The sequence below is a fragment of the Rhinatrema bivittatum genome, chromosome 8 (genome assembly GCF_901001135.1).
Source record: "Rhinatrema bivittatum chromosome 8, aRhiBiv1.1, whole genome shotgun sequence".
NCBI lineage: Eukaryota > Metazoa > Chordata > Amphibia > Gymnophiona > Rhinatrematidae > Rhinatrema > Rhinatrema bivittatum.
The window spans coordinates 272,527,215-272,545,962 of record NC_042622.1 but is presented as its reverse complement, the minus strand read 5'-3'; the positions used below and the strand labels follow the sequence as shown (position 1 = coordinate 272,545,962).

The window sequence follows — 18,748 nt, the reverse complement described above, 5'->3', positions numbered from 1 at the left end:
CCGTTGATACAAGCGCTAGCACCGCTACTGAGCCGCATGGAGGCGCTCATGACGGCCCTTCCATCGGTGATTCCAGTACCATCGACAACACCACCGTCTCCAACTGGATTCTCATCGGCAGGAGAAACACCGTTCCGGATTCCCCCTTCCGGGGTGGTTCCATCGGTACCTTCTGGTATATCTCCACCGATATATCCTTCGGTTCCATCCATTCCGCGCCAGGCACCGATTCCATCGGCAGCACCAAAGCCATCGATGCCATTTCTGGTTCCACCTACGGCACCGATTCCACCTCTGTTTCCATCGATGCCTTCAGAGCCTCAGCCAGGTCCATCAGGGCTACAAGCCCCACATGATCCCTATGATACCTGGGGTGATGATGATGATACATCTTCTGACACAGATTTGCCTTCGCCACCATCTCCTACAGAGAGTAGAAAAAGATCTCCTCCTGAGGATCTATCTTTCATTAATTTTGTGAAAGAGATGTCAGAAGTTGTACCTTTTCAACTACAATCTGAAGCTGATGACAGACACCAGATGATGGAACTCCTTCAATTTCTGGATGCTCCAAAAATCATCGCTTCCATCCCTATACACCAGGTGTTTTTGGATCTGCTCAAGAAAAACTGGGAATCTCCTTCATCAGTGTCCCCAGTTAACAAAAAAGCTGACTCCACCTACCTTGTCCAGTCAGCACCAGGTTTCCAAAAACCTCAACTGGATCATCGCTCTGTTGTAGTTGAGTCCGCGCAGAAGAAGGCCAAGCGTCTTAAGCCTCACTCTTCTACCCCACCTACCAGGGACAACAAGTTCCTAGATAGTGTTGGACGGAAAGTCTATCATGGAGCTATGTTGATTTCACGCATAGCTTCATATCAACTCTACATCACTCAATACAATAGAGCCATCCTTAAGCAGATGCAAGACTATGCTGACACGTTGCCGGACCAATACCAACCGCAGCTTCAGGCCCTTCTTCACAAGGGATTTGAGGCAGGGAAGCACGAGATTAGGACTGCCTACGACATATTCGATGCTTCCACAAAAGTTTCAGCCACAGCCATCTCAGCCAGACGTTGGGCTTGGTTAAAGTCATCCAACCTTCGCCCAGAGGTTCAAGATCGTCTTGCTGATTTACCCTGCTTAGGCGACAATTTGTTTGGAGAGCAAATTCAGCAGATTGTGGCGGAGTTAAAAGACCACCATGAGACGTTGAAACAACTCTCATCTGTCCCACCTGAGGTGACCTCCAAGCAACCGCAAAAGAAGGACTCTAAGAAGTCGTTCTTTCGACCACGTCGCTACTACCCTCCGTCAACTAGGGCTCGTCCTGCACGGTCCTCTAACAGGCCTCAGCCTCGTCAGCCAAGAAAGCAAAGACCTACTGTAGCCCCACCTCCTGGGCCTGCGGCGGGCCTTTGACTTCCCTGTACTGAGCACAAACCAACTCCCTCTTCCACACATCCCTGTGGGAGGTCGTCTGTACCACTTTTTACACCGTTGGAAACAGATCACCTCAGATCAGTGGGTGCTCGCAATTATCGCACAGGGTTACCACCTCAACTTCATAACACTTCCACCAGACTCCCCGCCCCTTCAGGCATGGAGTCTAACCAGCCATTTGACTCAATTACAACAAGAAGTATTCCTTCTTCTACAATCAAATGCTATAGAACCCGTCCCTCCTTGTCAACAAGGGAAAGGATTCTACTCCAGATACTTCCTAATACCAAAGAAATCAGGAGGGCTACGTCCAATTCTGGACCTTCGAGCCCTCAACAAGTATCTGCAAAAAGAAAAGTTCAAGATGGTAACCCTGGGCGCCTTGCTCCCTCTGTTGAAAAAGGGGGATTGGCTGTGCTCTCTCGACCTCAAGGACGCTTATACCCATATTGCGATACAACAATCTCATCGCAAGTATCTGCGTTTTCTGATAGGCCACGACCATTATCAATACCGGGTACTACCTTTCGGCCTGGCATCTGCTCCACGAGTCTTTACCAAATGTCTCGTAGTGGTAGCAGCATTCCTCAGGAAGGAAGGTGTCTACGTCTACCCCTACCTGGACGATTGGCTAATCAGGGCCTCCACCCAACAGATTGCTCAATCCTCCCTAAAATTGACAATTCACTCACTCCTTTCCTTAGGGTTTCTTGTCAATTACGAGAAATCCTGCTTGGTCCCATCTCAGACCTTATCCTTCATTGGGGCAGACTTGGACACCTTACAGGCAAAAGCCTACCTTCCACTTCAACGGGTCCAAACTCTCATGTCCCTAGCTCGCCAGCTCCAGTCGCAACACACTGCCACAGCTCGCCAATTCCTCATCCTCCTAGGACACATGGCATCCTCGGTTCAAGTCACTCCCTTGACCCGATTAGCCATGAGAGTAACACAATGGACTCTGCGACACCAATGGATTCAGGCTTTTCAGCCTCTGTCCTCCATCGTCACAGTTACACAAGCGCTACGCCTGTCTTTAACCTGGTGGACGACTCAAGTCAATCTCCTTCAGGGCTTACCCTTTCTCCTACCAGATCCACAGGTAATCCTAACCACCGATGCTTCCCACATCGGTTGGGGGGCCCATGTGGACGATTTACAAACCCAAGGGTTATGGTCGCCAGAAGAAGCCGAACACCAGATCAATTTCTTGGAACTTCGAGCAATTCGCTACGCGCTCAGAACTTTCAAAGATCGTTTATCGGATCAGATAATCTTAATCCAGACGGACAACCAAGTGGCCATGTGGTACATAATCAAACAGGGAGGCACAGGCTCCTTCCTTCTGTGTCAGGAAGCTGCGCAGATCTGGGCAGAAGCCCTCTCCCATTCCATGTACCTCAAGGCCACTTACTTGCCGGGAGTGGACAATGTATTGGCAGACCAGCTAAGCAGTGTCTTCAAACCACACGAGTGGTCACTCGATCCTCTGGTAGTGACCTCTCTGTTTCACAAGTGGGGTTTTCCCCGCATAGACCTCTTTGCGTCCCCTCAGAACCACAAAGTGGACGATTACTGCTCTCTCATTCGGAGCCAACACTCTCAGCCGAGGGATGCCTTCTCCCTCAAGTGGACGACAGGTCTGCTTTATGCATTCCCTCCACTTCCTCTTCTGTCAAGGACTCTCGTGAAGCTTCGCCAGGACGGAGGAACCATGATCCTGATAGCACCCCACTGGCCACGCCAAGTGTGGTTTCCCATACTCAAGGATCTCTCCATCCGCAGGCACATCCCTCTGGGAACGGATCCGCATCTGCTCACTCAAAACGACGGATGCCTCCTCCATCCCAACCTCCAAGCCTTGTCCCTGACGGCATGGATGTTTACTTCACGCATATCCAGCATAGCTCTCTGCTTCAACGGCAGGGGAGAAGAAAAAAGGATTCGCACTCACAAAGCGGGGAGTAGCTGGCTTGTTACGGCGGTTACTACCCCAAACCAAATAAGCCTGATACTTCACTTTCAATGCATATCCTGCTTCAACCGCAGGGGAGAAGAAAAACTGATACTTCACGCATATCCAGCATAGCTCTCTGCTTCAACGGCAGGGGAGAAGAAAAACTGATACTACACGCATATCCAGCATAGCTCCCTGCTTCAACGGCAGGGGAGAAGAAAAACAACCAATAAGGGCTGAATAACACAGTCTGGGTAAAACAAATAAACATGGGTGTAGCTTGCTTATTGCGGCGGTTACTACCCCTACTACCCCTAACTAATCAAGCTTGATATTTCACTTGGTTGCAGCTCCATCACTGCTCTCTACATTAATGGTGGGGGTGGAAGAGAAATAGAACCAAAGAGCTAAGAGAAACAGATAAGTATGAGAAAAAAATGTGAAGCTTGCTGGGCAGACTGGATGGGCCGTTTGGTCTTCTTCTGCCGTCATTTCTATGTTTCTATGTTTCTATGTTTCTATGAAAGGTTAGTCCTTCAGCCATTTAACCTTTCGGATTCCGTTTCTCGTGTCCTGATAGCTTCACGAAAGCCCTCCACCAGAAGATCCTACTCATATAAATGGAAAAGGTACACATCATGGTGCACTTCTCAGTCCCTTGATCCCCTTTCCTGTCCAATCTCTAAGTTCTTGGACTATTTATGGCACCTATCAGAATCCGGTCTAAAGACCTCTTCCATTAGGATGCATGTCAGTGCGGTTGCCGCCTTCCATAAGGGTATAGAAGGTGTCCCTATTTCCGTACAACCCCTGGTGACACGCTTTCTTAAAGGCTTGCTCCATCTAAAGCCACCTTTACGTCCTCCGGCCCCATCTTGGGACCTTAATCTGGTTCTTGGTCGTCTAATGAAACCACCTTTCGAACCTCTACACTCCTGTGACTTGAAGTATCTCACATGGAAAGTATTATTCCTGTTGGCTATTACTTCAGCTCGCAGAGTTAGTGAGTTACAGGCCTTAGTCACCTATCCGCCTTACACTAAACTCCTGCAAGACAGGGCGGTACTCCGCACTCACCCTAAATTTTTACCTAAGGTAGTTTCTGAGTTTCATATCAATCAATCCATCATCCTACCTATCTTTTTTCCCAGGCCCCATTCCAACTCTGGGGAACAGACTCTGCATACCCTAGACTGTAAACGAGCTCTAGCATTTTATCTAGACCGTACAGTTGCTCACAGGAAGAGCACTCAATTGTTTGTCTCCTTCCATCCTAACAAGTTAGGACAACCTGTGGGTAAGCAGGCTCTCTCCTCCTGGTTGGCGGACTGCATTTCTTTTTGCTATCAGCAAGCTGGCATTCCTTTTCAAGACCGTGTAAAAGCACACTCTGTGAGGGCCATGGCGACTTCAGTAGCACACCTTCGATCGGTGCCGCTTCCTGACATCTGTAAAGCTGCAACCTGGAGTTCTCTCCATACCTTTGCAGCCCATTATTGTTTGGACAAAGCTGGAAGACAGGACTCCATCTTCGGCCAATCTGTCTTGCGTAACCTTTTTCCAACTTAATGTACTAACACTCTTCCACCTCCCGGTAGGGTGCGAATGTCCTTACCAAATTCCTCCCCAGTTGTTGTGCCTCTTGCACGCCGTTGGGTACATTTGGTGCAAGTCAGGACATCCTCAGCTCGGTACTCACCCATTTGTGAGGACAACCATCCTGCTTGTCCTGTGAGAAAGCAAATGTTGCTTACCTGATGTAACAGGTGTTCTCACAGGACAGCAGGATGTTAGTCCTCACGAAACCCGCCCGCCACCCCGCGGTGTTGGGTTCGTTTTGTTTTTACTTTTCAGGCACTGCCTGTAGCTTTGAAAATCAGACTGAAGGGAGACCCCTGCTGGCTGCAGGGTCAGTGCCTTGCTGGGCATGCCCAGTAGGGGCCAGTCAAAGTTCTGTTAAACTTTGACAGAAGTTTTCCGTGGTGGGCTCCATCCTCGATGTCACCCATTTGTGAGGACTAACATCCTGCTGTCCTGTGAGAACACCTGTTACATCAGGTAAGCAACATTTGCTATCCCTTGCCGGAGGATTTCTTGGATTTCATTCGCTTTCCGAAAGTGGACTCGGCGGTCTCAGCGGTGACGAAAAGGACGACAATTCCCGTCACGGGCGGAACGGCCCTACGGGACACGCAAGACCGCAAGCTGGAGACGTTTCTCAAGAGGGTGTTTGAAGTTTCGGCCTTGGGTATGCGGGCCGTCATGTGTACTTCTTTGACTCAGAGGGCTAGCCTTCTCTGGGTCCAGCGGCTCTTGACGTCCCAGCAGTTGCCTCCGGAGGAAGCCGCCCAGGCCGACAGCCTGGAGTCTGCTGTTGCTTACGGGGCGGATGCCCTGTATGATCTGTTCCGGGTACTGGCTCGATCCATGGTTTCAGTGGTGGCGGCTCGGAGACTCCTCTGGCTGCGTAATTGGTCTGCGGACGCCTCGTCCAAATCGAGCCTGGGATCCCTCCCCTTTAGGGGAAAGTTCCTATTTGGAAATGATCTCGATGAAATCATCAAGTCGCTGGGGGAGAACTCGGTACATCGCCTGCCGGAAGACAGACAGCGTCCTTACCGGGCGTTTGCTTCTACTAGAACCAGGGCTAGAGCACAGCGGCGTTACAGGTCGTACCGACAGCCTGGTTCTCGCGCAGCTCCCAGTAGATCGCAGCCTTGGTCCCGTTCCTTTCGCGGGCGGCGTCCCGCGAGAGAGGCCTCGGGACAGGGGAATACCTCCACCAAGCCTTCCCAATGATGCCAGAACGACCCACTCCTCCAGTCCGCCCATCGGGGGCAGGCTCACGGCATTCTTCGAGGAGTGGGTAAGGATAACCTCAGACCAGTGGGTGCTGGACACCATACAACACGGTTACGCCTTGGAGTTTGTCCGTCCTCCAAGAGACAGGTTCGTCTTCTCTCCTTGCGGCTCCGATCTCAAGCGGATGGCGGTTCAACAGACGTTGTACCGGCTCCAGGACATCGAGGCTATTGTTCCCGTTCCCTCCGCCGAGGTGGGCTCGGGCCACTATTCCATCTACTTCGTAGTTCCCAAAAAGGACGATTCGTTCAGACCCATACTGGACTTAAAGGAAGTAAACCGCTCACTACGGGTCAGTCGGTTCCGCATGGAGAAGTTGCGGTCGGTAATTGCAGCAGTCCACCAGGGGGAGTTCCTGGCTTCCCTGGATCTGACAGAGGCGTATCTACACATCCCTATACGTCCGGACCACAGACGATATCTCCGCTTCAAAGTTCTGGATCAGCATTTTCAATTCCGGGCTCTACCCTTCGGTCTCGTGACGGCTTCACGAACTTTCACCAAGATCATGGTGGTGGTGGCGGCGGCCCTTCGACGGGAGGGGATATTAGTACATCCCTACCTGGATGACTGGCTGGTGCGGGCAAAGTCTTTCTCGCATGGACAGGCTTCGGTGTCCAGAGTTTTGGAGATGCTCCGCTCTCTCGGCTGGGTGGTGAATCTGGCCAAGAGTTCCCTAGTTCCCTCCCAGCGCTTGGATTTTCTGGGGGCGACCTTCGACACGCAACAGGGCATGGTCTTCCTACGGGCGGACAAGGCCCTCTCCTTGAGGGAGCACATCAGACACTTCGCGTCTTTGACGGAACCCACCGCTTGGAATTATCTACAGCTTCTGGGAGTGATGGCATCCACCATAGACATGGTTCCGTGGGCATTTGCACACCTACGCCCGCTTCAGGCGTCCCTGCTCTCTCGTTGGAAACCGGTGTCACAGGAGTATCAAGTGATTCTGCCTCTTCCTCAGTCGGCTCGCGACAGCCTAGAGTGGTGGCTGGTCCCGGCTCACCTGGCTCGCGGCGTTTCTCTGGAAGTTCCATCTTGGGTGGTGGTGACCACAGACGCCAGCCTCATGGGGTGGGGCGCCGTCTGCGAGCGCAGCGCCATACAGGGGACATGGTCTCCGGTGGAGGCGACGTGGCCGATCAATCGTCTGGAGACCAGGGCAGTGCGCCTCGCGCTGCAACGTTTCCTTCCCCTGCTTCGGAACCGGGAGGTACGGATTCTCTCGGACAACGCGACTACTGTGGCTTACATCAATCGTCAAGGAGGAACGAGGAGCGCTCAGGTTTCAGCCGAAACCACGCCCCTGATGGCATGGGCGGAACTTCACCTGGTTCGGCTCGCGGCCTCTCACATTGCCGGCGTGGACAACATTCAGGCAGATTACCTGAGTCGGCAAAGGCTGGATCCCGGTGAGTGGTCTCTCTCCGACGAGGCGATGGCTTTCCTGGTTCGTCGCTGGGGAACCCCTCGCCTGGACTTGATGGCGACCGCGCTCAACGCCAAGGCCCCGCGTTTCTTCAGTCGCAGAAGGGAGCGGGGGGCAGAGGGGGTGGACGCGCTCGCTCTGCCGTGGCCAGAAGGTCAGCTGCTCTATGTTTTTCCTCCCTGGCCTTTGGTGGGGAAAATACTTCGCAGAATAGAGAATCACAGCGGTCCCGTGATTCTCGTGGTGCCGGAGTGGCCGCGTCGGCCGTGGTTTGCAGACCTGCTGCACATGTCGGTGGACGGGCCGATCCGGCTGAGTCATCTTCCCCGGCTCCTGCAACAGGGACCGGTATTTTTCGAGCAGGCGGCACTCTTTTGTCTTGCGGCCTGGCTTTCGAACGGCGCCGCCTCCACCGCAGAGGCTATCCAGAAGCGGTAATCTCCACGATGCTCAGGGCACGCAAGCCTTCCACTTCCGTTGCCTACGTTCGCGTATGGAAGGTTTTCGAGTCTTGGTGTATCGACCATGGAGCCCGGCCCACGGAGGCGACGGTCCCACTGATCCTTCAATTCTTGCAGGACGGGCTGGATAAGGGACTGGCGTATAATTCTCTCCGAGTGCAAGTCGCGGCTCTGAATGTCCTGGTACAGACAACAGTCTCTCTGCCTCTCCAGCCGGATATCGCACGTTTCCTGAAGGGGGTTCGACATTTACGGCCACCGGTCAGGGATCCCTGTCCGTCGTGGAGTCTCAACCTGGTTCTTCGAGCTCTGGCGGGCGCGCCTTTCGAGCCTCTACATGGCGCTTCACTGAAGGACCTCACTATGAAGACCGTTTTTCTGGTAGCGATCTGCTCTGCCCGCCGCATTTCGGAACTGCAGGCGCTCTCCTGCAGAGAACCTTACCTACGCATTTCGGAAGCGGGGATCTCGCTTCGTACGGTACCATCTTTCCTTCCGAAGGTGGTTTCTTCCTTCCACATGAATCAGACGGTGGAGCTCCCGGCGTTCTCTCCCGCGGATTCGAAGTCTCTTCGTCATTTGGACGTCAAGCGGGTGCTTCTCCACTACCTAGAGGTTACCAATGACTTCCGGGTTTCCGATCACCTGTTTGTGCTCTGGTCGGGACCTAAAAAGGGCTCCGCCGCGTCGAAGACGACCATCGCCCGCTGGATCAAGGATGCCATTTCGGCGTCTTACATTGGGTCCGGTCGGGATCCGCCTAGGGGCGTTAGGGCTCATTCTACACACTCTCAAGCTGCGTCTTGGGCGGAGTCTCGTGCGGTCTCTCCACAGGAGATCTGCCGGGCGGCGACGTGGAAGTCACTGCATACCTTCGCTAGGCATTATCGGCTACACCTGCCACCTTCGGCTTCTGAGCACTTTGGCGATCAGGTTATCCGAGCAGGGCTCTCAGGGGCCCACCCGGTTTAGGGAAGCTTTGGTACATCCCACCGTCTGGACTGATCCTGGTACGTACAGGGAAAAGAAAATTATTCCTTACCTGCTAATTTTCGTTCCTGTAGTACCATGGATCAGTCCAGACGCCCACCACTTTGGGACTGGGAGCCTCTGCTCGGCCTTGTATCTGTAGCTGTCTCTTCTATATTCTTGCTATGGGGGTTGGTACAGCTCCTCACAAGTTTGACTGTTACGACCTAGTTCTGGGTCGTCCCTTTTCCTGTTCTTGGTGTTTTCTTACGCCAGGTTGTTTGATCCAAATTGTTTTATGTTTCTTGCTCGTTTTTGGGCTTTGTTATTCATGATACTGAGCTCCAGCAGAGGGTGCGCTGGTAGATGAGGTGACACTCTCGAGCTCTGATCTGACTCCATCTGCTGGACGGGGGACATAACCCACCGTCTGGACTGATCCATGGTACTACAGGAACGAAAATTAGCAGGTAAGGAATAATTTTCTTATAGTTTGATAAGATTTCCCCTCCCCAGAAATTTCAGACCTATTAGTAAAAATTTGTAACCTATCATTAAAATCATCTATTGTACCTGAAGACTGGAGGATAGCTATTGTAACCCCAATATTTAAAGAGGGCTCCAGGGGCGATCGGGGAAACTACAGACCGGTTAGCCTGATTTCAGTGCCAGGAAAAATAGTGGAAAGTGTTCTAAACATCAAAATCACAGAACATATAGAAAGATATGGTTTAATGGAACAAAGTCAGTATGGCTTTACCCAAGGCAAGTCTTGCCTCACAAATCTGCTTCACTTTTTTGAAGGAGTTAATAAACATGTGGATAAAGGTGAACCGGTAGATGTAGTATACTTGGATTTTCAGAAGGCGTTTGACAAAGTTCCTCATGAGAGGCTTCTAGAAAAAGTAAAAAGTCATGGGATAGGTGGCGATGTCCTTTCCTGGATTGCAAACTGGCTAAAAGACAGGAAACAGAGAGTAGGATTAAATGGACAATTTTCTCAGTGGAAGGGAGTGGGCAGTGGAGTGCCTCAGGGATCTGTATTGGGACCCTTACTTTTCAATATATTTATAAATGATCTGCAAAGAAATACGAGTGAGATGATCAAATTTGTAGATGATACAAATTTGTTTAGGGTAGCTAAATCACAAGCAGATTATGATAAATTGCAGAAAGACCTTGTGAGACTGGAAAATTGGGCATCAAAATGGCAGATGAAATTTAATGTGGATAAGTGCAAGGTGATGCTTATAGGGAAAAATAACCCATGCTATAGTTACACAATGTTAGGTTCCATATTAGGTGCTACAACCCAAGAAAGAGATCTAGGTGTCATAGTGGATAACACATTGAAATCGTCGGTTCAGTGTGCTGCGGTAGTCAAAAAAGCAACAGAATGTTGGGAATTATTAGAAAGGGAATGGTGAATAAAACGGAAAATGTCATAATGCCTCTGTATCGCTCCATGGTGAGACCGCACCTTGAATACTGTGTACAATTCTGGTCGCCACATCTCAAGAAAGATATAATTGCGATGGAGAAGTTACAGAGAAGGGCTACCAAAATGATAAAGGGAATGGAACAGCTCCCCTATGAGGAAAGACTAAAGAGGTTAGGACTTTTCAGCTTGAAGAAGAGACGGCAGAGGGGGGATTTGATAGAGGTGTTTAAAATCATGAGAGGTAGATGTGAATCGGTTATTTACTCTTTCGAATAATAGAAAGACTAGGGGGCACTCCATGAAGTTAGCATGTGGCACATTTAAAACTAATCGGAGAAAGTTCTTTTTCACTCAACGCACAATGAAACTCTGGAATTTGTTGCCAGATGATGTGGTTAGTGCAGTTAGTATAGCTGTGTTTAAAAAAGGATTGGATAAGTTCTTGGAGGAGAAGTCCGTTACCTGCTGTTAATTAAGTTGACTTAGAAAATAGGCATTGCTATTAATAGCAACGGTAACATGGAATAGACTTAGTTTTTTGGTACTTGCCAGGTTCTTATGGCCTGGATTGGCCACTGTTGGAAACAGGATGCTGGGCTTGATGGACCCTTTGTCTGACCCAGTATGGCATGTTCTTATGTAATTCTAAGGGCCAGTAAAAGAGTAAGTAAATCGTAGGGTCATCAGAAATCCCCATGGAAAACATAGAAGAAACTGCCTGAAGGATTGCATTCCAGTACATCTTAAACTTTGGACAAAAATGCAAAATATGAACCAATTTTTTTTAAAGAGCTGAGAAGTTGTGTTTGATTTTGTTCTGTTTTTTGTGCCTTCAGGATTGAGCATGCAGACTTCAGAGGGTGGATCAGATTCAGCAAATTCTGTTGCTCTGCGTACCTCTGTTTCCGCTCAGGCTCCTGTAGTGCAACCAGTTCCAGCTTCCCAACAGGTAAAATATAACCAGAACTTTGAATTGATGTTATGGGACAAAAGGAGTGAGGTCTGACCTTGAAATGTTTTCGTAGGCATAACTGGGAACTGTTGGGGTTTGTTCACCCTGAAATTCACACAAAAGCTGAGTATATGACTAATGGGAATATTGTGACAGGGAGGAGTACTGGAAAATTCATCCATGAAAATAAACTATAATCCAAAACTTTGTGTGGCTAAGGGCAATCACATAATCTGATTGGTCCACCACTTTAAAATTAGAAAATGATCACATGACCACAACAATTTTAGATACATGAAGCAGAAATCCACTGTTTATTGGTGGTCATAAAAATGTTGGCCACCTCCAGTTTCCATCTGGTAGCCAAATGGGCAACAGGTTTCTGTGAAAATTCTACTGTACTGTTTTTTTTGTTTTTAATGTTTTCTGCATTTCAATTCTGTCCTCTTTTTCTCCATTGATGAGTAGGCATAAATTAACCATTACTCATGGATGATGTTATCTGATGGTGCTGATACGAACCCAGCATGTAGAGCTCAGTAAAACTTTTCTGAGCATGTGTGAGAGTTCCAACACACTTGTTGCTTTGTAAGCTCCTCAGTCTTTCTTCATCTGAGTTACCACATGCATATGTTCCCCATTCTCTCGCTCAATAATTTTTCAGATTTTTGGCCTTTTGTTTCCTCATCGCTCTTTATTTTTTGCCATTGTCTCGACAGCCACTCAAAATAGAATTTTTAAGTTCTTAAATGAAAACAAACAAACCCCAAATGACATTCGATGATGCATTGTGCCTGACTGGAAGTGTGGTAGAGCTGCTTCGGAAGGACCCCTCTGAATGCGAGGATGAGAAGATGGTGCAAGGAAGAGGGATTCAGTTTTGTAAAGAACTGGGGAACCTTTTGGGGAAGGGGGGAGTCTCTTCCGAAGGGATGGGCTCCACCTTAAAGAGGGTGGACCCAGATTGCTGGCGCTAACCTTAAAAAGGAGAGAGAGCAGCTTTTAAACTAGAACAAAGGGGAAAGCCAACAGTCACTCGGCAGTACATGGTTCTGAGGGAGGTATCTTCAAAGGATACTAATGATGCATTAGAATTAGGGTATCCAGACAGTGAGGTTCCAATAATAAGAAAAGAAGTCCAAGTGCCTGTAATTAAAAACTTACCTGAGCTAAAAAATTCCAATTTATCCCTATTAATTAAAAAGCAGAATGAAAATACAAACAAAGATACACTTTGAAATGTTTGTATGCTAATGCCAGAAGTCTAAGAAGTAAGATTGGAGAATTAGAATGTATAGCAGTGAATGATGACATAGACTTAATTGGCATCTCAGAGACATGGTGGAAGGAGGATAACCATTTGGACAGTGCTATATCAGGGTACAAATTATATCGCGATGACAGAGGAACATCTGGGAGGTTGGGTGGAGCTTTATGTCCGGGATGGCATGGAGTCCAACAGGATAAAGATCCTGCATGAGTCTAATTGCACAATCAAATCTTTATGGGTAGAAATCCCTTGTGTTTTGGGGAAGAGTATAGTGATAGGAGTATACTACGTCCACCTGGCCAAGATGGTGAGGCGGTCAGTGAAATTCTAAGAGCAATTAGGGAAGGTAACTAAATTGGTAGTGCAGTAATAATGGGAGATTTCAATTACCCCAATATTGGCTGGGTAAATGTAACATTGGGACATGCTAGAGAGAAAGTTCCTGGATGGAATACAGTTTTTTGGAGCAATTAGTTCAGGAACTGACGAGAGGGAGAAATTTTAGATCTAATTCTCAGTGGAGCACAGGATTTGGTGAGAGAGGTGACAGTGGTGGAGCTGCTTGGCCATAGTGATCATATTATCCCAGGACAAGCAGGATGCTAGTCCTCACATATGGGTGACATCAGTAATGGAGCCCTATGTACGGAAAACTTCTTTAAAAGTTTCTATGTAACTTTTGACTGGCACCAGAGTACCTACTGAGCATGCCCAGCATGCCATGATATTCCCTGCCACAGGGGTCTCCCTTCAGTCTTCTTTTTTCCGCGAAGCAGTTAGCCTCGCGGTCTCTAGGAGTCCTGTGGAATTCTCCACAACTTTAACTTAAGGAAAAGTTAGAAAACTTCAAGCCGCAAAGGGTCTCCCCTTAGTAATCACCGATCGCGGTAAGTAAGAACATAAGAACATAAGAAAATGCCATACTGGGTCAGACCAAGGGTCCATCGAGCCCAGCATCCTGTTTCCAACAGTGGCCAATCCAGGCCATAAGAACCTGGCAAGTACCCAAAAACTAAGTCTATTCCATGTAACCATTGCTAATGGCAGTGGCTATTCTCTAAGTGAACTTAATAGCAGGTAATGGACTTCTCCTCCAAGAACTTATCCAATCCTTTTTTAAACACAGCTATACTAACTGCACGAACCACATTCTCTGGCAACAAATTCCAGAGTTTAATTGTGCGTTGAGTAAAAAAGAACTTTCTCCGATTAGTTTTAAATGTGCCCCATGCTAACTTCATGGAGTGTCCCCTAGTCTTTCTACTATCCGAAAGAGTAAATAACCGATTCACATCTACCCGTTCTAGACCTCTCATGATTTTAAACACCTCTATCATATCCCCCCTCAGTCGTCTCTTCTCCAAGCTGAAAAGTCCTAACCTCTTTAGTCTTTCCTCATAGGGGAGTTGTTCCATTCCCCTTATCATTTTGGTAGCCCTTCTCTGTACCTTCTCCATCGCAATTATATCTTTTTTGAGATGCGGCGACCAGAATTGTACACAGTATTCAAGGTGCGGTTTTCCATTTCACGGTTCCGTTCCGTTTTTTCCAGATTTTTTGTCCTGAGTCATTGGCCGTCGACGGCTGTCTGGCCCCAAAATGGCTTCAGGCTTCAAAAAGTGTCCCAAATGCACCAGGAACATGTCCATTACGGACCCTCACCAGGACTGTGTCCTCTGTCTCGGTGAAGGGCATGATGTTAAAACTTGTCCCTTGTGTGCCACGATGACATCAAAGGGCCGTCGTCTACGACTAGAGAAAATGGAGCAATTGTTTAAAATACAGCTTGTATCAGCTCCATCCACCTCAGCACAATCGTCTCCGTCTGGGTCGATTCGAAAAGTCGTATTTAAAAAGCGTCTACCAGGTGAGTCGGGAGACGCTCCCTTTTCCTCCCCCTCACCATCGTCCAGGGCGTCGACATCGGGCAGTGAAAAAAGCCCGCGAAAAAGACAAACATCGCCATCGGCACTGTAGGCCACATATGGCATCCGCGACCTCGATACCCGGCGAGCCATCGACAGAGGGCGGTACACCTACTGCCCAGGAGGGAAGGGTTAGGTCTGCCGTCATAGTTGGTGATTCGATTATTAGGAATGTAGATAGCTGGGTGGCTGGTGGGCATGAGGATCGCCTGGTAACATGCCTACCTGGTGCGAAGGTGGCGGACCTCACGCGTCACCTAGATAGGATTTTAGACAGTGCTGGGGAGGAGCCGGCTGTCGTGGTACACGTGGGCACCAACGACATAGGAAAATGTGGGAGGGAGGTTCTGGAAGCCAAATTTAGGCTCTTAGGTAGAAAGATTAAATCCAGAACCTCCAGGGTAGCATTCTCTGAAATTCTCCCTGTTCCACGCGCAGGTCACCAGAGGCAGGCAGAGCTCCGGAGTCTCAATGCGTGGATGAGACGATTGTGCAAGGAAGAGGGATTCAGTTTTGTTAGGAACTGGGGAACTTTTTGGGGAAGGGGGGGGTCTCTTCCGAAGGGATGGGCTCCACCTTAACCAGGGTGGAACCAGACTGCTGGCGCTAACCTTTAAAAAGGAGCTAGATTAGCTTTTAAACTAGAACAAAGGGGAAAGCAGACAGTCGCTCAGCAGCGCATGGTTCGGAGAGAGGTATCTTTAAAGGATACTAATGATGCATTAGAATTAGGGCATCCCGACAGTGAGGTTCCCAATAATTAGAAAAGTAGTCCAAGTGCCTGTAACTAAAAACTCACCTGAGCTAAAAAATTCTAACTTATCCCTATCAATTAAAAAGCAGAATAAAAATACAAACAAAAAACAAACTTTGAAATGTTTGTATGCTAATGCCAGAAGTTTAAAAGTAAGATGGGAGAATTAGAATGTATAGCAGTAAATGAAGACATAGACTTAATTGGCATCTCAGAGACATGGTGGAAAGAGGATAACCAATGGGACAGTGTTATACCGGGGTAGAAATTATATCGCAATGACAGAGAGGAGCAGTCGGGAGGAGGTATGGCACTTTATGTCCGGGATGGCATAGAGTCCAACAGGATAAACATCCTGCATGAGACTAAATACAAAATTGAATCTTTATGGGTAGAAATCCCTTGTGTGTCAGGGAAGACTAAAGTGATAGGGGTATACTACCATCCACCTGGTCAAGATGGTGAGATGGACAGTGAAATGCTAAGAGAAATTAGGGAAGCTAACCAAATTGGTAGTGCAGTAATAATGGGAGACTTCAATTACCCCAATATAGTCTGGGTAAATGTATCATCGGGTCACACTAGAGAGATAACGTTCCTGGATGGAATAAATGATAGCTTCATGGAGCAATTGGTTCAGGAACCGACGAGAGAGGGAGCAATTTTAGATCTAATTCTCAGTGGAGCACAGGACTTGGTGAGAGAGGTAACGGTGGTGGGGCCGCTTGGCAATAGTGATCATAATATGATCAAATTTGATTTAATGACTGGAAAAGGAACAGTGTGCAAATCCAAGGCTCTCGTGCTAAACTTTCAAAAGGGAAACTTTGATAAAATGAGAAAAATTGTTAGAAAAAAACTGAAAGGAGCAGCTACAAAAGTAAAAAAATGTCCAAGAGGCGTGGTCATTGTTAAAAAAAAATACCATTCTAGAAGCACAGTCCAGATGTATTCCACACATTAAGAAAGGTGGAAAGAAGGCAAAATGATTACCGGCATGGTTAAAAGGTGAGGTGAAAGAAGCTATTTTAGCCAAAAGATCTTCATTCAAAAATTGGAAGAAGGATCCAACAGAAGAAAATAGGATAAAGCATAAACATTGGCAAGTTAAATGTAAGACATTGATAAGACAGGCTAAGAGAGAATTTGAAAAGAATTTGGCTGTAGAGGCAAAAACTCACAGTAAAAACTTTTTAAAATATATCCGAAGCAGAAAGCCTGTGAGGGAGTCAGTTGGACCGTTAGATGATCGAGGGGTTAAAGGGGCACTTAGAGAAGATAAGGCCATCGCGGAAAGATTAAATGATTTCTTTGCTTCGGTGTTTACTGAAGAGGATGTTGGGGAGGTACCCATAATGGAGAAGGTTTTCATGGGTAATGATTCAGATGGACTGAATCAAATCACGGTGAACCTAGAAGATGTGGTAGGCCTGATTGACAAACTGAAGAGTAGTAAATCACCTGGACCGGATGGTATACACCCCAGAGTTCTGAAGGAACTAAAAAATGAAATTTCAGACCTATTAGTAAAAATTTGTAACTTATCATTAAAATCATCCATTGTACCTGAAGACTGGAGGATAGCAAATGTAACCCCAATATTTATATGAAAAGTTTTTTATTGGTTTTACAATCCTATAACTGACAAAATGAGCGACAAGGGCGTGACTCTGCACCCTCGTCGCCAACACGCTCAAGAACAACAATACTTTCCAACCCCAGAAACCCCTCCCCCCCCCCTACCCCTCCCCTCAGAATGACCCAGATAATTACGTTGTGCGCAAAATGAAAAGTACAGCATGAGGAGACACGAATGGAAGTTCACAACACGGTTTGTCCCAAGCAGTGTCCCAAGTCAATCATTCAAAATTAAACTCCTGGAACGGTGTGGTAAAGCTTGTAAGTAGTCCTCCCAAATATCCAGAAATCTGCAGCGTTTCTTAGGGGTAATGCGCGAGCCAAAATCCTCCAATCGAAATAGGTGATGCAGTTGATTTCTCCAGGACCAAAAAGATGGGGGCTCAGGAGTCCGCCAGTGCTGAAGGATCAATTTTTTCCCCACCAGACAGGCCTTTAAAACGAACATCCCACTTCCTCGGCTCCGCACCGGCAATTTCGGCAAACAGCCAAAAAGGAACGTCAGAGGTGTAACTGCCAAGGGGATAGCCAACAAAGTCGTGAGATAACGAGCTATTCGTCCCCAAAACTGGCGAATGGGCGGGCACGCCCAGAAGGAATGGGACATCGTATCCGCAGCCTGATGACATCTCCCACAAACATTGGAGGTTACAAGTTTCGAATGGTAAGCCACTTGGATTGTCACATAGGCTCTCCAAAGAAACTTGTATTGCATCTCTCTAAGGTACATACAGTCAGTGATAGCAGATATGCGTCGGAAACATGTGCGGAGTATGGACACAGAAAGCACAAATAACCCATCCACATTCCAGCGATCAACCAAAATCTGGCAAGAGTCCCGCTCTGTTGACTTAACCATAAGTTTATAATAGCTGGACATGGAAGGAGCAGTATCTTGTTCTAATATTAAAAGGGCAACCAATGAGCGAAAAGCTCCAGGGTCTAAGGCTTCAGAGGGCAAGGACCGTATGTAATGTTGTACTTGGAGATATGGAAGGACCTGCCCAGATCCAACTCGATACAGAGACTGGAGGTCTGGGAAGGACATCAATTCCCCATCACTATTGAACAGGTGGCCCACCCTAGTTATCCCCCTCTGCTTCCAATGCCAGAACTCCACCGTCTGAGAGCCCGGGGTGAAGTCCCCATTACCCTGCAATGGCAACAGAAAGGCATGGATCCGGGGGATTTTTAATAATTTAGTTAACGCATCGGCGAGATAGAGGTGGATTGTACCAAGAACGAGGGGATGGAATTAGCAGCGCTCTGCAGAACATAATTTAAATTGTATGGTGCTAATAATGCTTTTTCAGCATGAAGCTGAGTAAACGAGGAGGTATCTAGAATCCAGTCTCTAATTATTCGGAGGTTACACGCCAAGTTATATAACCCGAGGTCCGGAACTCCCAGGCCTCCCAGTCCCCAACGGGCCCGCAAGGCGCGGAGTGGAATCCGAGATTTACCCCCCTTCCAGAGGAAGACCTGAAGCTCTCGGTCTAAAACCGACAGGTCCCTGCGTTTAAGAGAGACTGGCAAGGTGGCCAACACATAGAGCCACTTAGGCAGAAGCACCTTCTTGAACAAATTAATACGGCCAAGCAATGATAAGGGAAAGCCCCTCCAAGCCCGCAGCTTCTCCAATGT

General features: G+C 48.0%; 1 protein-coding gene across 5 annotated transcripts in view; it reads left to right on the top strand.

The window, feature by feature from the left end:
• RFX2 (regulatory factor X2) overlaps positions 1-18,748 on the top strand; it is a 705,663-nt gene that overhangs the window by 113,554 nt on the left and 573,361 nt on the right. For all 5 annotated transcript variants that reach the window (XM_029610912.1, XM_029610911.1, XM_029610910.1 and 2 more), the window contains one exon: positions 11,402-11,514. In XM_029610912.1, the coding sequence (XP_029466772.1) occupies positions 11,410-11,514 (105 nt within the window). In that variant the 5' untranslated portion in view covers positions 11,402-11,409. The remainder of the gene's footprint in view (positions 1-11,401; positions 11,515-18,748) is intronic.